The sequence below is a fragment of the Hibiscus syriacus genome, unplaced genomic scaffold (assembly GCF_006381635.1).
Source record: "Hibiscus syriacus cultivar Baekdansim isolate YM2019G1 unplaced genomic scaffold, ASM638163v2 tig00110387_pilon, whole genome shotgun sequence".
Taxonomy (NCBI): domain Eukaryota; kingdom Viridiplantae; phylum Streptophyta; class Magnoliopsida; order Malvales; family Malvaceae; genus Hibiscus; species Hibiscus syriacus.
Genome location: NW_024062717.1, coordinates 4,429,053 through 4,453,831, shown reverse-complemented (window position 1 = coordinate 4,453,831; position 24,779 = coordinate 4,429,053). Strand labels below are relative to the sequence as shown.

The following is a 24,779-nucleotide window of genomic DNA, read 5'->3' as shown; positions in this document are numbered from 1 at the left end:
TCGTTCTTTTTCTATAACCAAAATAATATTCCTTTTTCTTACGTATGAAAAAGTTTGAGATTATTCAGATACAATATTCTAACAAAATATATTATTTGTTTAAGATAATTATAAGGTAATATTTATTTTGAAAAATTAATCAATTAATAACGAGTAGTTTATAGGTATAACTATTCAAATATAAAATTTTAGGAAAAAAAATAATATTCTCTTTTAACATTGAGAACATTGATTCGATGATATATTCTTTGTTTTTGGTTGAACTGATTTAAGTGTGGATTAATAAAAGAAAAAAATTTAAGGATCACTTTTGCTCCCGTAGTAGACTCAATTTATCATTTTCGTCCCTATAATATTTTCGCATCAAGTTAGCCCTCAGAGTTATCTAAATTGCACAATTTTATACCCTAGCCTTAACTTAAAACCATAAATCACAAACCTTAAACTATCTCCCCCTAACCAATAAACCTCAAACCCTAAATAATAATAAATATTTTAAACATCGATGCAATTGAATAATTTTGAAGACTAAATTAATACAAAAATACCATAAAGACGAAAATAGTAAATTAGATCTACTGAAACGACAAAACTTACCCATAATCCTAAAAAAAATCAATAATTTATGGAAAATGAATGAGAAATAGTAAAGCAAAATTGATGAGGTTTAAAGTTGACTTATTCCCCACTCAGTGGCTTGGAGGTGAAGATTAAAAATTCCATTGGCTATTGTCTTTTGGCAAATTCCAACTTTTTCTAAAAATTAAAAGTGTAGTCACCGGCCGTACACACGCGCCAACTAAATTCAACAGAATCCTAATCACCGAAGAAAAAGCTTAGTATTATTAAATCATATAAATATTATTAGTCCCACTTTCAAACTTGATCGACAATCAAATAGAAAAGAAAACTATAGATGATACAAGCCCATCATATTTCGTGGAAACAATGGCACCACACCTTTTTCTGATAATAAAACAAATTGCCACATCATTTTTGTATTTTAGTTGTATATAAATTTTTGCTTAGGGTTAGTATTCAATTGAGTGTCATTTTGTGATTGGAATCAGCTAGAATTAATATAACATTGGCGGCATCAAAGTACGCTATCAAGATGCACCAAATGATGCTTTTGACTTTGTAAATCCATGCACATCAAATTTATTGGTTTCACTGCAGTTGATGTACTATAGGCAGCTGTGGTAATTAAAGAATCATTCTACGGGTTAGTTCAAGTGGTAAGCAGTTTAATATCGTTTAAATAAGACCTCGAGTTTAAATCTATGTGAATACATAAAATCCTCGTTGGAAGACTCACCTATCAAAGTCAAATATACAACTCGAATCGATCTAAATTAACCAAATCGAACCCTTGAAAACCGAAAGTACAACAAAAAGGAAAATCATTCTCTTGATGTATTGCTAATGGTTTTAATAGGAAAACTGCTTTGTTTTTGTTATTTTTTGAATTAACTATTTATATCTAATCTTGATTAATCTAGATTGAATTTATAGTTATTTTTGTTATTTTAATATTATTTGAGAAGATATAATTGAGGGTTTTTTTTAGAATGGTGTCAATGATTAAAAAATAATATCGGTTTAAAATCTTTCTTAGTCAACTCGCATATAATTATTTTAGCTTAAAAATTTTAAAGAGAATATTGTTATCTTTTACCATTCAAATCATTTAATAAGATAATAATTGTAAGCTTCGAAATGGTCAACCTTTGTGTGTGTATATAAAGGGAGAGAACAAGGAGAAGGATAGGCTAAATTCATTTCTCTACTCTATTCATTCCTTTAAGTACTAGTAATCATAGTCCCCACTCTCGTTTATTTCCCCCTCTATCAAACACGCTTTCCGAAACCATTTCCGGAACAAAAATTCTCAGCTTTGAATGGGTATTGATGGTGAAGATGCTTGTAAGAGTGGCCTCGTTCTCGGTTTAGGCCTCTCATTGACCGTGGAGTCGCCCTGCAAGCCGGACCACATCCAAACTCCCAACAAAATTCCACCGTTTCTTAAGCTTGAATCAACGAGTTTTAATGATGAACCTTCGCTCACATTGGGGCTTTCTGGTGGCGGGGGTGGTGAGAGTTATCAAGTTACGGCGGCTGCTACACAAAAGGTTGATGTGAAATCTACCGTCGGCGGTGATTTGTATCACCAAGCTTCGTCTCTTAGTGCTGTTTCTTCGTTTTCAACCGGTAAAGTCAAGAGGGAGAGAGAGCTTAGCAGCGAGGAATTAAGGGAGGTAGAGAAGAAGAAGAATTCCTCTAGACTCAGTGATGAAGATGAAGAAGGTGTTAATGGAAGAAAGAAACTTCGGCTCTCCAAACAACAATCTGCTCTTCTCGAGGAAAGCTTCAAACAACATAGCACTCTCAATCCCGTAAGCTTTATCCTATATATATATATATATATGGATGTTTCTAAATGAATTTATTAATCTTTTGTTACTATATTTTATGGTAACAGAAACAAAAGCAAGTTTTAGCATGGGAATTAAACATGAAGCCTAGACAAGTTGAAGTATGGTTTCAAAACAGGAGAGCCAGGTAAATCAAAACAGCAACATATTTACAAAACACCCACTAAACTTATATCTGCCAAATCCATTGAAACCTTATTTATTTTCTGTTTTTGGGGGGCACAGGACAAAGCTGAAGCAAACTGAGGCGGACTGTGAGTTATTGAAAAAGTGTTGCGAGACACTGACGGATGAAAACAGGAGGCTGCAGAAAGAGATTCAAGAACTCAAGGCACTCAAACTGGCTCAACCCTTTCACATGCACATGCAAACGGCCACCCTCACCGTGTGCCCGTCTTGTCAAACAACTACCGGCGTCGCCGATGCCAATGGCAACAACCCATATTTGATGGCTTCCAAGCCTCATCATTTCTATAACAACAATCCCTTAAGCAATCCTTCTGCAGCATGTTGATTATGTTTTTTTGTTAGAAAATTATTGTTAAAGGAAAGAAAGAAAATAGATCCCAACAAGCCAACAACCCCTTTATTTTTTGGTTGAGGGCTTCTAATGAATTAAAACTAGTTTAATTATTCAATTAATTAATTTGTAGAACCCTTGTAAATGTTCATTGGGAAAGGTATATAGAAATCTGTGAAAGGGTTACTGTTTTTTGTATTTAATATTGATTGTTTTGTTTCGTGTGTAATGGTATATTTATAAAATTTCCCCCTTTAAATTTTTTTTTCTTAGCTTCAGTTAATTACATGGCCATGGATGAGACAATGGATTTAAAAAAATTGTTTGATGATGATAACATCGCTTTGATTTTTCTTTTTTATTTCTATATTTATGAAGTTGCACTTATATAAAAGAAAAATAATGATGTTCACATTCACTATCAGAAAATTTAGGACTTTCTTTTGTACATATACACTTGCTTTGAAGCTTCTTCTTTCACACTTGTCAAAAGGAGATCATAGTATAAGAATTTAATAATATATATAATCTTTGTTGACATAAAATATCAATATAAAGTATTATGTTGAAATTTGAAATTATAAAGTATTTTCAAGAGTTGAAGAGATTGTTATTTTTTTTAAAGTTTCGAATTCGAACAGTTACATTTATAGAGTATGTGCGTTGTTAATGAATAGAAAAAAATTATAAACAAATATTACTTTATAATCACCTCACACTATTAAAATATATTATATTAGAGGAGTGGTACAAAGGTTCATCCCATTTTGATGGTGTCCAACTTTTTAGGTGACTCAAATGAAGAAGAAACTGACTAAGTGAGAAAGGAAAAGGGTGTGGGGAGGGAGGTTAGCTCACATGTATTTGTCTCTAATTTCAATTGTTTTACACGCACGAAAGTAGAATTCATCATTTTTATTAGAGTAAACTATGTATTTATTCATCCAATTATTCATGTGGCTTCGTTTAGTCATCCCATTATTTTTTTTAAAATTATCACTAACATTATGTTTAGGTTTTATTTTGGCCATATGTTATTAAAAAACTAGGGGTAAAGTTTACAAATAGTCCCTTAACTATATGACATTATTTTGTTGAGTCACTCGACTATTAAAAGTTACAAATTGGTTCCTTGCCTATAAGCGGAGCTTTGTTGAGTCCATCGACTATTAAGAGTGACAAAATAGTCACTCGACTATTCATATATTCTAAACTCGTCTTTTTCATTAAGAAATTGATGGAGTTAGACGTTAACTTGTTAATTGGAATATGATAAATATAATCCCAAAATCATTTGAATTGTATAATTGTTTGAGATTCTAGGATAAAATGTTATCATATCTCAGTCATCAGTTTAACGTCCAGCTCAGACTACCGTCAATCTTTTAATAGAAAAGGATAAGTTCGAAACATATGAATAGTCGGGTGATCATTTTATAAATTTTAATAGTTGAGAGACTCAACAAAGCAGTACCCTATAATTAGAGGATCATTTTGTAACTTCTAATAATTGAGAGACTCAACAAAATAATACCATATAGTCGATGACCATTTATGTACTTTACCTAAAATTAATGATGATGTTGATATGTCATCATAAAGTAATTCTATGTTATCATTGAAAAAATATAAAATATATCATGTCAAAAGTTTTAATTTTTTTTAATGATGGGTGACCAAAATAAAATAAAATAAAAACATAATTTTAGTGATGCTTTTAAAAAAATAATTGGGTAACCAAAACTGAATCAAAGTGATAGTTGGGTGACTAAATATTTAGTTTACCTTTTTTTATTATTATACAAATGATATAATCAAAATGTTATATAAGCGCTTTAAAATTTATAGGTATAATCTTGGTTTGGTCCCTTTATTATTCTCAAATTTGAGTTTTGGTCCCTTTAAATTAATATAATTTGATCATTTACTTTTACAATGTTGTTAGTTAATATTTGGGTAAACTACACATTTAGTATCTAAACTATTAATTTTTTTTCATTTTAGTACATAAGCTTTCATTTGTTTTAAAATTATACCTAACGTTTACTTTTTGATTCGTTTTAGAAACTCGTCGTTAAAAACTTAGTGGAACTATTACAATATGACACTTTTTTATGGTTAAATTATATCATTCATCACTTAACTATATTCTCACTCCTATTTTGGTCACTAAAGTTTATTTTTTTAATTTAATTACTTAACTTTCAAATTACTCCTAATTTAATCACTCTAACTTTCAAATATTTTTTTATTTTAATTATATATTAATAAAATAATAAAAAAATCCATGCCATAAAATTATTAATAAAATAAATTAGAGTGAAAAAAACATGAGCAATTTGAAAGTTGAGTAGTTAAATTGAAAATTTTAAACTTTAGTGACCAAAATATGAATGAGAAGATAATTAAGCAATGAATGATATAATTTACCCATAAAAAACGTAACATGCATCAATTCCTTTAAATTTTTAATGACGGGATCCTAAAATGAAACAAAAAGTAAATATTAAGTATGATTTTGAAATAAATGAAAATTTAGGTACTAAAATAAAATAAAACTAATATATTATGTACTACTTGTACAATTTACCATTAATATTTCTATTAAAGGAAGCAAATCATGTTAAATTAAAACACAAAGAGTAAAAATTAAACTTGAGTATAATAGAGGTATTAAAACAAAAAATTGATAAATTTTATATATCTCGGAAAATTTTAGAAAATCGTAAAAGGCAGATCAAGAGAAAACAATATTTTTTTTAAAAAAAAAAAAGGGCGAGAAGCCGAGAAGCGTGTAGAAAAAGAAATTGAAAATCCCGAAAGTAAATAAAGAAAAGGAAAAGGGAAACTGATGGGTCATGCATTATCCACGTGATGTCCCAATGCGCAATGGCTGAGCTCAACCCCAACCCCTTTTATCACGCTCCCATAATTTGATGTGTTCAAACATTAAATTCCATCATCGATTAAATTTAAGTACTTAAAAATTAAATTAATTAAATATTTTTAACTGTTAATCAAACTAATTTAATATTTAATATTTTTAGTTGACTAATTAATTCGATTAAAACTGAATAAATGAATATCTCTACCCATAATGAATAGCTCTACTCATATAGAGGGTCAATACACAATCTGATTCTATTTCGACAAAAGGAATGAACATAAAATTTATTGTTAGAAATGTAAATCTTTAAATGAATATATTAAAAATTTAAGAATACGAAATTATAAAATTTTATAAATAATAAAAAATTTAAAATTTTCATAAATTAGGACTGTTCCTACACCCCATCGATCCATCCTCCCCACCCCACTCTTAATTAGAAATTCCAAAATCTCATCCCCAAAAGCTACATATTCCACTTTTTCCATAAAAGGAATCCAATTATCTCTCAATGCATCTTAGGCTTCATCACTTTCAAGTGGAGGGTGACTAGTACTACTCTTTCAGTCATGAGTGTTCCTTATTCGCAAGTTAAATGCATGTATTCATTACATGCACGCTATCACAATTTCTGTCGATAGTAACATGAATGATTACAAACTTTTCCTTATCAAATTCTACTACTATACTCTTTCCTGGAAAATTAGGGTTACTTTCCGGGAAACTTTCTCTAATCTTTTCTTCCTCTTCATCATCGTAATTATATGGCAGACATGAACCTTCAACCCTCCTTTGAACTTCAAACATATAATATAATCATTCATTTGAAGCTTGCAAGAGAAAGGAATAGCAAAACACGTGTCTTGAGTTGGTTAATTTGTCGGTCCATGAAGCATATATATATTTTGGATTGATTGCATTATTTGTTTTGTATTTATTCTTTTAGTAAATTAAGGTTTGATATGTAGCAAATAATCTGAGTGTTTTTTTAATACAACAACAAGAACCGGTTAAAAACAAAACAACAAAGCATTTACGTGTTGTTTTGAATATTAAATATGCTGCACTGTCGCCCTCCAATTATGGATACCTTGAGTGCAACTCTTTTGCTCTTCTTCACCATAATCAACCAAACCACTCATCTTTCATTTTCAAATAAATAAAGAAGAAAAGTAAAAAAAAAAAACCTTGTCAATATCAAATTATTTATAGCATTTGGTTTGTTTGATATATGTGCGTGCTTGTAAATGAATCGGGTGGCAACTGCCGAGCCAAAGGATGAAATTTCTAGCTTTTGTAAAAGATAATTAATTGAAGTAAAAAACTAAAGGCTTAATATAAAAATAAGTACTCAAACTATAGTGTTTTTTACAAAGTGAAGGTTAAACTTTTTTTTATCAATCCAGGTGCCTAACGTTACAAAAATTACCACTTTAGGTGCATGGTTCGTAACAGACATTAAATCTCACTGTTGAGTGACACGTCTCACATTCTGATAATTTTGAATTAAAAAAAAACAACTCAAAACTATATTTAAAAAATAAAAAAAGCGAAAATCTTTTAAAAACCCAAACTTTGAAAAATCCTAAATCTAATCCCTATACTCACTCTGGCCTCCGCCATTACCATGGATCGAACCTCCACCCGACGATAATTTTCCCAACAAAGAGCCACCACAACCGGAGCTGACGAGAGTTGAATCGAGTTCATCGTTTCGTCGGGTTTACCGTTGATTTCATCATCAGGGTGTGTTTTTCGGGTGATTGTTCGGGGGTAAATGATCGTCGGGTGGAGGTATGTTCGGGGGTAGGCTCAATTGACCGCAACGTCAGTCGACATAGGTATCAGACTAAAGTTATGGTTTTCAAATTTTTTGGTTTTTCTTAATATTTCTGAAAGTTTTGGGTTTTTTAATAAATAATATTTTTATTTTTTATTTTTATAAAAAAAATCAAATTTACCAAAACGTGACACATATTACTTAATGAAGTTTTTTAATGGCGGTTATGACCCAAACACCTAAAATGATAACGTTTGTAACGTTAGGTACATAGATTGACCAAGAAAAATTGACACCACTTTAAAAAATAATATAATTTAAACACTTATTTTTATATTGAGTTAAAATTAAAAATACTAAACTTTAACCATAAACGGATTTGGTAGTTGGTTTTGGTTAGGATTAGGTGAGGAGAGATGATTATGATTAAAGAGCTGAGGCTGACTTATCCATGACTAAAAAGTGGGGGGAATAGCCGACGTAGGAGACTAGTAGGTGTAGCAAACATAATTGAAGGCTAAAATGTGTTGCGCCAAAACTTTTTCAAAATCCAATTAATGGTGCACAACAATGTCAAAAGGGAACCCAGGGATCAAGGTCCATGCGACTGTCTTGATATTAAATGTGGTCGGCAGATATATATACTTAATTGGTTAATTTACTACAAAGTTCTAATTTAATTAGTTATCAATTAGACTAACATAATGATATAATTAGTATGATACTAACATTTCAAGACTCAATTAAAATGGAGTTTAAATTATAATTTAAGAAAGTTTAGTGTACTTGTTTACAACTTTGGATTTAGTGGCAACTTGTCAAGAAGATAGCAAACATATTGCGACTTTCTTGATTTATCAAATTATTGTTCTATTGTTTGGCAATTTTCAATTATGAATGAAATTTCCCATGTTCTATATAGCTTGTAAAAGAAGCAACCCAGAGAAACTCCAGTCATTCAAACCTAACCCAAATCTTATTGCACTAAGAATATAGTCATTCAATGAATTTAAATAATTTTACTTTTTTTTTTAAAAAAATTTTACTAAAAAATAAATAATTTTATTTTAAGATTATTCATTCATAATTAACTAATGAATTTTAGACTTCATAAATAAATCTTATAAGTGCATCATCATCATGTAAGTGCATGAATTGAGGTGAGACCATTCACAACATCAAATTACAGCATGAAATGAGTACTTTTAAAACAAGAATGGCATCATCGTCATCTTTTAAGTGCATGCAACTTTCTCATCATTATATTGATATACCTTGATAATTTATGTAGGAAGCCTGAATTGACTGGTTTTTATTAATTTACTCCATTTATTTTCAAACTTTTGACTTACATATAAGATGGAAACTTTGCCTTCAATATTAAAAGGCAGAAATAATAATAATAATACCATTGAAAAAGTATGTTTAAAAGGAACTGGATTCTGGGAGATTTCTAGCATGATTCTTGGTCAAAAACATCAAACATAGCTTTTAGAAAGAAAGGGAAAAAACAATTATTATTAAGTTGAAAAAATCTTTTTAGTATCATTTACCAAAGATTTCTAACAAATTAATATTTTTTAGAATACATATAGATAATACTTACCAGAACTCTTAACACCAACGCTTGTGGGTGATTTTTAAAAAAAAATAATTATATAATATAATATTTAAATAAAAGATAATTATTAAATATTTGAAGTTTTTCCTCTGAACATAGTTTTCGAATTGGTACAGAAGTCCCGAATTTGGGAATACTAGCAATTCAATTCAGTAAACTATAGATCCTATTGCCATGGTTTATTGTAAAATTATTGATTAAAACAGACAATTAACAAACTTATGAATTTATTTATAATGATATTCTTATATAAATATAAAAATGATATTTATAAGTTCCAAAAAAATGCTTTACACTAATAAATTGTATTTCATTCATACTAAACGGATTAGAGAACACTAATCCTAAAGTTTCTCCAATGGTTTCATCGGTTCGTCTCCTATCTTTTTTGTCCTAATTCTTCCAATGTAGGCCTTGATGTCTTTTAGACTTCCTCTGTTCTGTCTTTTATATTTATTATTTTTACATAGTGTGATTTATTGTTTAGGGTGAGAGAAAATGCCTTGTTTGAAAATCTTGAGTGTCTTCTGAACACCCAATTGCCAAGGCCAGCTGATGAAGAGAAGAACAACCATCTAAATGAATGTGGAATCTGTTATGCTCAATATCTCCCCATTGGTATTGCTTTACATGCTTTAGATGTCTCAGAACATTCGCTTGCTGAACCTAGGTCTGGAAGTCGAAGTGCAACTGATTATAATTGTGAGAATAACAGTTGCAGTAAGGCTTTCCATGGTGTGTGCCTAGTGACTCGTTGCGTTCAATCACAACTACAAGGCAGTATGTGGAATTCTAGTGTACTTGTATAATTTAATCTACTTCACATCGGAGTATAATTTTATTTCCCATTCGCTATGTGTTGTTATCAGTCAAAATTTAATGGCTTCTATAGTTTCCTGCTTCTGGCATTGGGCTAACTGTCCACCCAAATGAGTCAAACCTGCAAACAATGTGGGTCAATTAATTCCTGTTTATGTCCTTCTTTGTGTCTTATTGATCTGGTACACTACTGCACTTGCATAGAGGTGGGATCAATTGTTACTAGCCTCATATTCTTCAGTTGCAACTAGCTAGGTACTGGACCACTACTTCTCTAGTCCGATCAAAAGAGACCTAGATAAAAGTTGAAGGGGCAATGTAGATTGCATGTAATTTGGATTTCTTATGGGATTTAGATGCATCTGTAGTGTTTACCAAGCTTTTAGAATCATAAATACATTATCCAAAACGTTGTCCAATAATTGTAGGAACTGCTTTCATCCATTAGACTTAATTGTTGGAACTCTCTTTTCATGCATGGTAAACTGAATGGTCTTTGATTGTTTGTACATACTCCGCATTCTAATTAGCTGATTATCTATTAAGATGAGCATATTATGTTATTATATGTTTCTCCCCTTCCAAATTTATCTTCACATTTTGATGTGTAGATTATTTAGGAACAGTTTGAAAACACAATCCGATCTTCAATTTCCTTGAAAGGCTACACTAGCTCTAGGGGTCTTTTCCATCACAATATCATACAATGCTTACTTTCATTTTCTCCTTAGTAACGTGGTTTATGGTTGTGAGTACTTGTGTTGCAGGTCATTTAATGTGCTGTTTGGGAATTGTCCGTACTGTTCATAGTGAATTGCAGTGAAAATCAATGCCACAAAGAATTAGAGACCTCATAAGTCTTAATCTATTACCCCACGCTGATTCATCTTCTTTACAATCTATCTATAAAGCATTCAATTATCACATTAAGCTAAGAACGCTGGAGGCTTTTTCCCCCTTTTTGACCCATGAGCCATTACTGCAAAACTCTCTCTTTATCAGCGTCAACATCTTTCTTTTCTTAGGGATGACAAACCGAATGGCGAGTGCATATATCTCTTCTGTCGTCCTCATACCCACCTAATATTTCGTATCCATCACATACTTAGTACACACAACCCATGACGGATAAAAATTTTAAATTTACACCTGTCCACGAGTGCACATTCTCAAATTCATCATCATACCAATTATCAACTGAATACCCACCACCTATCTCATACTCACCTGCACTCGCCTATTCCTGCCTGACAACAACCTCACAGATTATATAAGTAAAAAAACATAAAACAAACGAGTCCATCAAGAAGAATAATAAAGGTTTATAACCTAACATTTGGTTAAATTACAAGTCATGTCCTATAAAACCTTAAGATTTACATAATAGTCTTTGAAATTATACCTAAATTCATAATGATCTAAAATTTATATGATAGGTAGTTACTGGGCTGATGGATGTGAGGTAGACGGATGCAGGACGGATAAGGTCTCAAACTCATCCTCTACGCACATTGGGTATGACTTTTTACATATACACCAGTCATTACCCACTAAGTTTATATCCATATCCGCCCCAATTGAAACAAATACAATACAAAATCCAAAAAATTATACTCGTCTGTCATCCTTACTTATAATACAAGTCATAAATGATCTAAACTTTCTAAAAAAGATTGTAATAAAATTATTATTTGCTGTTATGTTAACTAGAGAATTGGATGCCATAATAATAATGGAAAAAGAATACCAAAGTTAAATTAAGCAATTATACACTTTACTAGCTTTTTTTATTGGGAAAAAAATAATATGCACCAAATACAGAGAGATAAATTCTCTACAAATAGGAATTGACTTTTGCCCAATCCTGTTCCACAAATAATTTGCACACAAGAGCTATCTATTTCTCTTTTTATCACCCGAATTTTTGCGTGGTCCTCTTATAACATATATAACACTATTATGGTACATAGGGAGAGGCATATACGTATGAAAACGTATGGTATATCATACTTTAGATGGTGTTTCAGATGCCGGCCATGCACTCTCGTGGGGTAACCGGGTACCGTGATTTGTCGGTGCAGTAATCATAGATCATGTGGTTCATACGAACCCACCTGAATCTCCTAGCTTCCATGGCATCTAGAGCTTGATAAGCAGTGCCCTCCCACCAGTTCCCAGCGTTGGTGGCACAGTTTGCTGGCCCTGGAACCGGACATCCTTCAATGTCAAAGTCCTTGTAGTAAGCTAAGAAAGGAGCTTTGCTCCAATCAATTTTCTCTAGCCCTCCCCTTGTTGCCCAATTATCGGCTTCCCACAGTGTTGAATACACCCCCATAGGCTGCATTTTTGGGTATGGGATGTTTCTTGCTTCATTGTTCTTGTACACTCTGATTGGCACTTCATCAACATAAAACCTACGAAAAATCACACACCCGAATATCAATCTAACACGATTAACACTTGGTATCTTATTAATTATTGTCTTTTCAAAATTTACACAATATGATGATGGTTCCACATGATTGTGTAAGTATGGAAATCTGCATCAGGATCAAACCAGAGGTTCTCTATCACCTTTTCCATGAGCATAGATGTTGGTTTGGACAGTATAAGGCTGCCCGGTTCGGTTTCCCAAGAACTCGAAATCTAGCTCATCTCTTACGGTGTCTGTATCAGAATTCATCTACAATCCAGATTATAATGAAAAACCAATTATTTTCATTGTTTCAAAATTTCGTTGAAGATTAGGTCGATAGTTGTTACGTACGTAAAAGGCAGTGACTGTTCCGGCAGAGTCACCTGGGATGAGCTTGATCTTCATACTGACACGTCCAAACAGATATTGCCTTTTGGAAGCAAATCCACAGCCTGAAGAAGAATGAATAACACAGATTATTAAGGGTAACCTATGTGGTTTAATTTTATAACAAATTTTTACTTTAAAAAAAGTGACCCCTTGGAAAAGTATAACCTGAATTTTGGTCTAGAACAAGTTGGATGGCCCTCCCTCCATCGATTTGCCTGATGTGGGAATCGGACCAAGTGATTCTAAAATCTTCGAGGAAAGTGGCTGGTCGACCAGAGACCGAGAGCGAAATGGCAAGAAAACAAGAGAAAATTAGAACAGAAGCATTGCTTGGAGATGCCATTGTCATGGTGTTTGAGGCAAGATAAAAAATAAGTTTATCAGTTTGATTAGAAGATGAAATTGAAGTGTGTGTATATATAGGTGGGAGAGGTGAGTGAGGTTGATGTAAACCGCTGCATTGAAACTGAAAGAGCCGTCATCAGCTTAGTTTGGGATCCAACTAATGGCAAGCCGTCTCTAGGCCCTACCCCAACTGTGAGCTTAATTCTCCCTTTGGGAACCTGATCTTTTTCAACATTGTAACTTAATGCTTCCACTCTAACTTTATTTCATCTCTCTCACCCTTTTTGATTTAATCATGTTATACCGCCGGAGATATAGCTTTTTCAGATATACAACACCCTCACCTGCTTATCAAGATCCTTGATAAGATCTTCAATAAACTTAAAAGATCTGTCAGAGTTAGATCTGTTAATTAAAAGCTATATTTATATATTTTGTTGGCTTAAGTCTAGATAATGATGACCCTGAGTGATCTGATATCAACAAAAGGTCGGCATATAAACCCTAATGACGGGAAAAGGGTTTCTTATAGATCAAGAGAGTGAATCGTTTACGATTGACATAATCATCTTATTCCCGTCAACTGTTTTCAAAATCAAATTAGCATAATTTCCCTCCTAAAGAAAATCATAATCCGGAAATGAAACAAGGTATTATAGATATAAAAGTCATTGATATTAAAATATTAATCATAATATGGTTAGGGATGGTCTAGTTGTGAAATATTTGTCTAACAATTTTTATTGGCAAACTCCTTCAATCAGCCTTATATGTGGACAGATTAGAGATGGCGATTGATATGGAGCGGCCAGTTTGGGCGGATCCGTCGAGTCCATGCCCCCACCACCAAGGTTTTGGGGTCACATATTACCCTGTAACCCCTTAAACTCAGCCTTTACATTTCGACTAAGTCTAGCGGATTACACAAAATATTCTTAAAGACATTTTCCAAAAATGTTATTCGATAATTTAATATCATATTACAAATGTCATTTATAAAAGTATAATAATTAATGATAAAACCCAACTCGTAATTATAAAATTAAAAGCAACCAGGTAAAATAAAACATGTAAAAAATCCGGAGCACAGTAAATCAAACATCAGTAGCAAAAGCAGGAACAATCATAAAAAGATAAGTACTTCAAAAATAAGGCACATGTCACCATAATTAAAAACAGTTCGGAAGATAAAAACATTACAAAAAAAAATATGTACTAAATGTGCCAATCCTCCAAGTGCCTGATACAGAGTGCCTATCAGAGAATATCTGAAAGGGGTAAAACAGTTTGAAAAGTGAGCTAGAGGCTTAGTGAGTCCCAACAGTGCAGAAATAAAAACATACAGTTATGCTTTTTAAAATCAGTACAGATCACAATCATTAAAACATCATAAGAGTTTTTAATTTAAAAACTATGAATCGTCCTCCAACCGAACAGGATATGCAGTTCCCTAGAACTGCACAACCTAAGGGATTACCTTGGGGCATGAGAGCCTACCCAAGACAATTCTCGGGGCCATGGAGGCTTACCCAAGAACAATCTTGGGGCCGCAGAGCCTACCCATGGGTCGCCTTTGGTCCATAAGGAATTACCAGTCGGTGCTGAACCTATCTAAGGAATTACCAACAACGACTGAACCTCCCAGACTCTTCATACCAGATCCCAGAGTGCCCCGAATAAAACATTTTTCAGACAGTAACCAGTAATAGCAATAAATCAGAGTTCAGACAGATCATCAATTCAGTAAAACAACAACCAAAAATCATAGTTCAAACAATCATGCTTTACATTTTAGTAAAGTAGGAATAAGGTTTCAAAACAGATAATTTACACAGTAGTCAAATCAGAGAAAAAAATCATGTGCACATGAGATTTCAAACATGTATTTAAAACAGTTATATTGCGGACAAGGAACACACCTTGCAAAATGGGTCATTCCAGAAGATTTATCTAACACCGGCTTCATTTGGCTCTTCGACTGAACAGAAACCTAAGCCATATTAGAACAAGGTCATATTTGGAATAATATTCTAAACAGAATAACTAGCAGGGTTACAGAACTATATGGATATTCACGACCTCTCGAGGACGAACGGATCGGGAGGAACCGGGTCGAGTAGTGAAATAATCAAGAGATCCCCGAGTACCTTTAACATACCATAACAATAATTAGTCCTTGTCCATTCGGTTTAATTAACTGAATTAAAACACTTAAATAAATATGCATTTTTCTGGTTTATGGGTCAAGTCGGAGACTTTCGGGTTTGAATTTGGCAAAACGGACTTCGTATTCGGGCTCAAGACACCGAAAAACATAAAATATGACTTTTTAAAAAATATGCCTTTTCGGGTCAAAGTCAACTCTGGTTGAACTTAATGGGTCGGGTCAAACAGTTTGGGTCGGGTCAATGGTTCGGGTCGGGTTGGGCCAGTTCAGGCCAGTCCAGACCTGCTGGATCGGTTTCTAGAAGAAACCATAGGGATAAGCCCCACGAGCATGCGACACCGCGTGGGAGTGCGTGAGACGGCAGTAGGGTCGGGGGTTGATGGCCGATTTCTCCTGAGTACACAAACATCAATTGCAACCTACAATTTCACCTAAAAAGGCCATAAACCAAACCAAATAACTAGAAATACAACCGGACTTACCCAACGATGATCGGAAGAGGAAACAACGACGATACGACGACCCACAGGCTGGATTTAGAGCAGACGACGATGGGGAGTGCGGAGGTGGTGATGGTGAGGCAACTCGACGAGCACGACGGCTTGAAACGACGAAAAAAAAGAACGGTAGACACGAGCGGTTTACTCTCGATTTCACTCAACCAGTGGTTGATTTCAGAATGGGGTTGCTTCGTAGAGGTCTTACACGCCGGATGGGGGTGGCAATGATCTACACCGTTGGCCGTAGCTGGGACGACGAGGAGGTAATTTTCCGAGGGGAAAATGAGTTAAAACATGGAGAGGGAGGGGTTTCAGTCTGGGTAACATGTGGTAACGAAAAAAAATTAAAACATATATTTATTAAAATTATACCCAAACAGTGCCCTAGCCTGGTGGCTAGGGCATGGGTGCCCATCCCGAGTTACAGGGGTTCAAATCCTCTCAGCCACCAACTCTATCATTTTTTATTTTTTAAGTTGATCAGAAAAAATGGTTTAATTTGGGGTTAAGTCCCTGAATTCCCAAAACCTTTCAAATTTAGGTCATAAATTTTAAAAATTTACATTTTATTACGAAAAAATAATTAATTAATTTTAAATAAATTCTTAGGGTATGACAATTCTCCTCCCTTTAAAAGAATTTCGTCCTCGAAATTCACCAGAGTCGAATAAAAAGTGAAACTAGGTCTCTAAATGCTCTTTTATTGGACAAGAGCTAATTACTCTATTTACAATAACGAAGAATTTTACTAAACTCAGAGCAGAAACAAGGGTCTCGATGTCTTAATAAAAAGTCTGTGGATCTTAAGATACGAAATTCAGGTATAGAAAGGGTGTTGTTAGAAATGCATGGCATGAAACAGAAATAAAAATAAATATACATGCAGAAGTCTCGGGCTCAATTCAATCACCAGAACGTCGGACAGAATAAACAAGAGCAGGTTGTCGAGCCTCAGAAGTAGTTGGTCCTCTACTCTGCGATCGAGCTCTACTATCGACTCTAGAAACAGAGTCGGAAGTCTTAACCTGACTATGACTCCTAGCTGGAGTCTGAACAGAGGCCTGAGAACACATAGGAGTCTGAGAAGGTATCTGTTCGACAGGAGCTGGGGTGCAGACAATTCCTCAGAAAATGCTTACTAGATCCACAACGAAAATAAGTACCCATCTTCTTACGACACTCTCCCCCATGTCGATTTCCACAGAACTCTCAACTCAATTCCAGAGTGAAATATGCAGAATTATATCAACTAGCTACAGTAGGTGGAGGAGGCGTAAGCCTCGAACTAGAATAACTCAGTTAATGAGCAGCCGTACAATTCCTTTAATAGGGCGTGCGGAAGGCGTATAGTGACCAGAAGGCCTCCTAGATCGATCCTAATCTACTCTATCACTATCAGGTGCAGAAGCCTCGACTTCCTCCATGTCTTTTGTTCTTCCAACTACAATATCGAATACCTCATCCTGATGAGTAACTACCAGATGACACAATTCATATAAGAGTCCTTGAGGAAACTTCTGACACCTATCTCTCTAGGTAGGTACCAGACTGAATCCATACTTCAACAATTTCAAGAACTCGCTCTCGTACTCAGAAACGGTCATATCTCCCTAAACCAAGTCCTAAAACTGTTGTTGTCTCTGAGCTAGATAACACTCTCACATAAAACGACTCTTAAAGCACTCCCTAAATAAATCCCATGTCAAACGATAGGCTGGAACACTGCTGACCACAGACTCCCACAAGTGTGGCCATTCTCGTCCAACATGGAAATTGCACCTAAAAAACGTCATTACAGATCTAAACCTAGCTAATCCATGCGTCGCTCAGTACTACTGAGCCAATCTTTGGCCTTAGTCGGGGCTCCACCAATAAGGGCACTAAACGTGCTCACTCCATTAGTAATCAGAGTCTGATAGATGAGGACCTCGGGTACAACGTTAACAGCTCTGACCGCTCCCTGAATTAACTGAAGAAACTGTCTACCAAGATTCTCATCTAATACAACTCTAATAGACTCGGGCTTAATAACGGTCACTCCTCTAATCGGAGTAGTCAAGCCAATACCAGAGGCAGGAGGCAAATCCGTCTGGATCGTAGTAGCATGATCATCTATCAGATGCAAAGGATCTACACGTATCTCCTCCATCAGGTCTATAAATCTAGTCGCTCGACCTTACCCACGATTAGGACGACGACTACGTCTAACATTCATATTGATCTATCTAAAGTTTACTACAGAAGATAAAACCTAAGGTTAGATTGACACTTGGAGTCCCGAACTCAATTAAACTAGTAAAAACTTTGTGACATGGCCTTAATGACTTGTTTTGTAAAATATTTCAAAACCGTATTTTTAGTTTAGACCCATTCACAGTCCAAGGTTTAAAAGCTAAAAGCTCTGATACCAATTAAATGTAACCCCTAGACTCAACCTATGTATTTCGACTAAGTCTAGCAGATTACACGAAAGAATCTTAAAGACATTTTCCAAAAACATTATTCGATAATTTAATATCATATTACAAATGACATTTATAAAAGTATAATAATTAACGATAAAAACCAACTCGTAATTATAAAACTAAAAACGACCAGGTAAAATAAAACATGTAATAAATCCAGAGCACAGTAAATCAAATATCAGTAGCAAAAGCAGTAACCATCATAAAAAGATAAGTACTTCAAAAATAAGAAACATTTCACCAAAACTAAAAGCAATTCGGAAGATAGAAACATTATAACAAAAAGATCTGTACTAAATGTGCTAATCCTCAAAGTGCCTGATACGGAGTGCCTATCCGAGAATATCTTAAAGGGGGTAAAACAATTTGAAAAGTGAGCTAGAAGCTCAGTGTGTCCCAACAGTGCAGAAATAAAAAATACATTTATGCTTTTTAAAATCAGTACAGATCACAGTCATTAAAACATCATAAGAGTTTTTAATTGAAAAACTCTTAATCGTCCTCCAACCGATTGCCATATGCAGTTTCCCAGAACTGCACAACCTAAGGAAGTACCTTGGGGCCTGAGAGCCTACCCAAGACAGTTCTCAGGGCCACAGAGGCTTACCCAAGAACAATCTCGAGGCCGTAGAGCCTACCCAAGGGTCGCCTTAAGTCCATACGAAATTGCCAGTAGGTGCTGAACCTATCCAAGGAATTACCAACAGTGACTGAACCTGCCAGACTCTTCATACCAGATACCAGAGTGCCCCGAATAAAACATTTTTCAGACAATAAACAGTAGTAGCAATAAATCAGAGTTCAGACAGATCATTAGCTCAGTAAAACAGTAACCAAAAATCATAGTTTAGGCAATCATGCTTTACATTTCAGTAAATAAGGAATAAGGTTTCAAAACAGGTAATTTATACATTAGTCAAATCAGAGAAAATAATCATGTGCACATGAGATTTCAAACATATATTTAAAATAATTATATTGCAAACAAGGAACACACCTCACAAAACGGGTCAGTCCGGGAGATTTATCTAACACCGACTTCACTAGGCTCTTCGATTGAACAGGAACCTAAGTCATATCAGAACAAGGTCATATTCGGAATAATATTCTAAACAAAATAACTAACAGGGTTACAAAACTATACGGGTATTCACAGCCTGTCGAGGACGAACGGATCGGGAGGAACTGGGTCGAGCAGTGAAATAGTCAGGAGATTCCCAAGTACATTTAACATACGATAATAATAATTAGTTCTTGTCCATTTGGTTCAATTAACTAAATTAAAACACTTAAATAAATATGCATTTTCAAGTTTACAAGTCAATTAGGAGACTTTCGGGTTTGAAATTGGCAAAACGGACTTCAGATTCGGACTCAGGATGTCGAAAAACATAAAATATGACTTTTCGAGTCAAAGTTAACGGGTCGAGTCAAACAGTTTGGGTTGGGTCAGGTCAACGGTTCGGGTCGGGCCAGTTTAGGCTGGTCCAGACCGGCTGGACTGGTTTCTAGAAGAAACCAGAGTGGGGACAAGCCTTGTCCCCACGCACACGCGGCGGTGCGAGAGACGATGGCAGGGTTGGGGTTGGACAACCGATTTCTCATGAGTACGCCAAACATCAATTGCAACCAACAATTTCACCTAAAAATGCCATAAACTAAACCAAACAACCGGAAATACAACCGAACTTACCCAAAGACGATTGGAGGAGGAAACGACAACGATGCGGCGATCCACAGGCTGGGTTTGAAGCAGACGATTACGGGGAGTGCAGAGGTGGTGGCGGTGAGGCAACCCGACGAGCACGGCGTCTTAAAACGACGAAAAAAACAAACGGTATGCACGAGCGGTTTATTCTCGTTTTTTTTTTTCAATCGGTGGCCGATTTTGGAATAGGGTTGGTCGGGGTTGCTTCGCGGAGGCCAGGAGCGTCGGATAGGGGTGGCAGTGATCTGCACCGCTGGCCGGAGCTTGGACGACGAGGAGCTAATTTGCCTAGGGGAAAATGAGTTAAAACACGGGGAGGGTGGGGTTTCAATTTGGGTAACACAAGGTAACGAAAAAAATATTAAAAAATATGTTTTTTAAAATTATACCCAAACAGTTCCCTAGCCTGGTGCTAGGGCATGGGTGTCCATCTCGGGTGGTAGGGGTTCAAATCCCCTTAGCCACCAACTCCTTCATTTTTCAATTTTTTAAGTTGATAAAAAAATGGTTTAATTCGGGGTTAAGTCCATGAATTTCCAAAACCTTTCGAATTTAGGTCAAAATTTTAAAAATTTATAGTTTAGCTTGAAAAAATAATTAATTAATTTTAAATAAATTCTTGGGGGTATGACATACCCTCTGGGTAGGGGCTGCACTTTTTATCATGTTAACAGCTACTTATTTATGTAACCTAACCTGTAGAAAAGGAAGCTACTTATTTATGTAACCTTAGTTAATCCACCCGACTTAACATTATCTGTAGAATTATAAAAGTTTCTATTTGTAAATAAAAAGTATAATTAAATTGAGTACATTTCTCATAGTTTTAAAATCGAGGGGAAAATTAAATACCGGTTATTGCAGCTAGAATATATTGTAGTTGAAAGACAAATTTATAGTTAATATCAAATGTAGTGACGGATCTAAAAATATTTTTTAAGATATATACATATGTATTAATACTGAAATTTTTGTTGGAAAAAAGAGTGGATTTCACTTATGAATTTAATATTTAAATTAAATTAATGATCCTTTCGAATATTATAAATTAAAATATATTTTTATTTGAATATTAGTAGAATAATTATTCTTTGAATGTCAAATTAAAAGATATTTGTTACCTATTTAACTTTGAATATTAAAGATAATTATATCATTTTCAATATTTCAAATTAAAATAATATATATTTAAGTTCGAATAATAAAATGTCACTTTATCTTTTGAATATTTTAAATTTAAAGATATTATTATCTGTTTAAATTTGAATATTAAAAGATATTTAGTTTGAGTACATCTCTCTTGAAAATCTCCTCTAAATAATGAGTTAACCTGCTACTAGGTTATTCACAACTTGAAAAGTTTTAGAGGTTTTTTTTACATCACAAAATTCAAGAAATTTTACTTTCTTGAAAAATATTTTTTCTCTCTAGTTTTCCAGTGATAGTCGAGGGCAAGTATCGTTTGTGATCTCTATTGTTGTGCTATTGTAGTTGGTCATCTAGTTGTTATATCTTGGGAGACAGATGACCAACGATCTCGAGCATCTAAGGAGTGACCGAAAATTTTTCTTAAGGAAACTGTGTGGCGACAAACATCAACTGATTCCGATTAAAAGATCAATCAAGAAAATAGAATTTTTTATCTATTTATTTTATCTTTTTTTAAGAAGTTTAATCTGATTTGTTTATCTTTTTGAGTATGATTATGGTCTCGAATTATTATACTTTTAACAATTCTAAAACATAGTAAATTCGTTTGTTATCATTAATTACTTATAATGATATTTGAATATTATTTATTATTATTTTATTCTCTATATTATTCTTGGATTAACGATTTTGTCCAACAATTTGTTATATAAGACAAACATAAATAAAATTTTAGTATATGCACTACCAATAAAATGAACAATTAATATAAAAATTTAAATTTTAAAATAAATATATACTCAGGGTCCGTTTGTTTCACGTAAAACATTTTCCGGAAAACGTTTTTCTCACTTTTCAATGTTTGGTTGGAGGAAAACAGATTGATCAATGTAAAACATTTTCCTGGTCAACATAATTTCCTTTGCATTTTCTGGAAAATGACTTGCGGTTTAATTTTTCGTAAGTCATTTTCTAAACTTTTCACTTCAAAGTATAAATACTCAAAATAATATTGTTTTATAAATTTAATATTAATATGATATTTTAGTATTATTTTAATAAAAATATTAATTATTAACATATTTAATATATATTTATTAATATTTTTAATAATATAATAATAATATTATTACAATAATATACTCAATTATATTATAATAATATTTGATACCATTATATTCTTATTTTAATAATATATAATAAATTATTAATAAAAGTTATATTATTTATTAATTTCTTAAAAATAATATTATTGAATTTTTAATAGTAAATGCTTTTATTTATGTATTTAATATTAATATATAGTTTAATAATATTATAAAAATTCCTTAAAATATATTTATTAATAATTTTTAAATATAATATAATATTTTTATTTTTATAGATATTCAATATAATTTATCATATTTTTATTTTAATAGAATATACTAGAGTTAATATTTTTATTTATAAAATTATAGAAATAATATTTTAATAATAATATTGACATAAATAGTATAAAATAAATTATTCTAATATTTTTAAAATAATAATATTAAGTTTTTATAATAAATAATATTATTTATTATATTTTATATTTACAATAAATAATTTCTAAAAATTTATGAAAAATAATTTACAAAACATCTTTCAAAGTATACATACATCCGCCACATATTAAATACGAGGGTTTAACCACGGAAAGTGAAAGAATTAGCCAAACATTGGGTGCCACGTGGTGGTGACCTCACTACCAATCAAAGTGCCTAGTACTCCTTGACAATGGTCAATGATACACATTAAATACGAGGGTTTAACCAGGGAAAGTGAAAGAATTAGCCAAACATTGGATGCCACGTGGTGGTGACCTCACTACCAATCAAGGTGCCTAGTACTCCTTGACAATGGTCAATGATATACATACTAAATTTATTAAATACGAAAAATTCTTGATCCAAAGAAAACAAAATGATTTTTTTATTAATATGAGATAAGTACAAAATAATATTTGTTTAAATATAACTTTTAACTTTTCGATATTGAACACTAACACCTATAACATTTGTAGTGCTAGAACTCAGAAGCAAAAAAATAATAACAATTTATTTACCATGAAAACTACTAAATTCGTACATTTGAATAATAAGAAATTAATAAGAAATAAATTTTGGACACAAAAAAACTAATTCAATGTTTGTAATGATTTAATTTAACTAAACTCATTTCGAGTTGAAACAATTATCGAGTTAGTTATTTAATTTAGTCCTCGTAATCATTTATTATAATTACAAATGTTATAATTATAAAGATGATTTATACATTTTAGTATTTAAATTTGATATTTATTTTTTTATTTATTCAATTAGGTAGTTAAACTTAACTTCAATGTTTAATTTGATACATGAATTTTTGTGTGGTATAATTAGGTACATGGACTTAGCTTTATTGATGGAATAATTTGGTCTTGTCGGTCGTTAACGGTTCACCTCTTCTAATTTGGGTAGAGAGAATTAGGGACAAAGCCAAGATTCTAGACAAAGTATAATTAATAATAGAAAATGAAGGGGAAAGTATAATTAACCATAGAAAATGAGGGGAACAAAATAAAAATAAATTAAAATTTAGAGCCATAATTTAATATTACCCATATATTTTTTAATAATAAAAAATCAGGAGGATAGTGGCTCCCGAGATGAAGTATAATTTCGTCCTTGAAGAGAAACAACCGATGAGAAGACATTTGTTGATCGATATTTCTCCATGAAAAAGAAATGATCATGAGGGTGAAGAAGAAGAAGCTTGTATAGGGCTCAATGAGGTTCCATCCCCTCTCTTCATTGTGTTGATGGTTGTTTATAATGATTCTAGTCTAGTGGTGTCAGACATAAGACTATTATTGATCATTTGTAGGTCAACATGTTAAATAGATCTGATAGTCAAATCTTAGATTTTAATAATATTGACATAAATAATATTAAATAAATTATTCTAATATTTTTAAAACAATAATATTAAATTTTTATAATAAATAATATTATTTATTTATTTTATATTTACAATAAATAATTTCTAAAAATTTATCAACTAATAAAAATTAATTTACACAACATCTTTGAAGTATACATACATCCACCACATATTAAATACGAGGATTTAACCACAGAAAGTGAAAGGATTAGCCAAACATTGGGTGCCACGTGGTGGTGACCTCACTACCAATCAAAATGCATAGTACCCCTTGACACTGATAGACATACTCAATTTATTAAATACGAAAAATTCCAAATCCAAAGAAAACAAAATGATTTATTATTATTAATATGAGATAAATACAAGATAATATTTGTTTAAATATAACTCTGAACCTTTCGATGTTGAATGCTTATATCTATGACATCTGTAGTGCTCAAACTTAGATCCTCAACGAATAACAATAATTTTTTTATTACAGAGATCACTTAATTCGTATATTTAGATTATAAGAAATAAATTTTGGACACACAAAAACCAATACAATGTTTGTAATGATTTAATATAACTGAACTCATTTCGAAACAATTATGAGTTAGTTATTTAATTTAGTCCTTTTAATCATTTA

At 32.7% G+C, this 24,779-nt stretch overlaps 1 protein-coding gene, 1 long non-coding RNA gene and 1 pseudogene across 2 annotated transcripts; 2 read left to right on the top strand and 1 right to left on the bottom strand.

Moving 5' to 3' along the window:
- The first annotated feature begins 1,821 nt into the window (after positions 1 to 1,821).
- Positions 1,822 to 3,001, top strand: LOC120122448 (homeobox-leucine zipper protein HAT22-like). The gene is made up of 3 exons (XM_039141585.1): positions 1,822 to 2,396; positions 2,483 to 2,562; positions 2,661 to 3,001. Exons 1-3 carry the CDS (start codon positions 1,902 to 1,904, stop codon positions 2,947 to 2,949), a joined length of 864 nt encoding a protein of 287 aa, XP_038997516.1. The 5' UTR covers positions 1,822 to 1,901; the 3' UTR covers positions 2,950 to 3,001.
- Positions 3,002 to 11,848: 8,847 nt separating this feature from the next.
- LOC120122648 lies at positions 11,849 to 23,719 on the top strand. Its single transcript, XR_005516098.1, has 3 exons — positions 11,849 to 12,061; positions 20,953 to 20,964; positions 23,709 to 23,719. It is a non-coding gene; the product is annotated as an uncharacterized LOC120122648 (long non-coding RNA).
- On the bottom strand, positions 12,071 to 13,234 carry LOC120122647 (annotated as a pseudogene).
- Positions 23,720 to 24,779: the final 1,060 nt, after the last annotated feature.

Bases quoted from the DNA above. Each gene is read 5' to 3' on its own strand.
- LOC120122448 (XM_039141585.1), top strand. From the start codon at position 1,902: ATGGGTATTGATGGTGAAGATGCTTGTAAGAGTGGCCTCGTTCTCGGT. The intron at 2,397-2,482 runs GTAAGCTTTATC...TTATGGTAACAG, and splicing joins AACATAGCACTCTCAATCCC to AAACAAAAGCAAGTTTTAGC. The intron at 2,563-2,660 runs GTAAATCAAAAC...TGGGGGGCACAG, and splicing joins TTTCAAAACAGGAGAGCCAG to GACAAAGCTGAAGCAAACTG.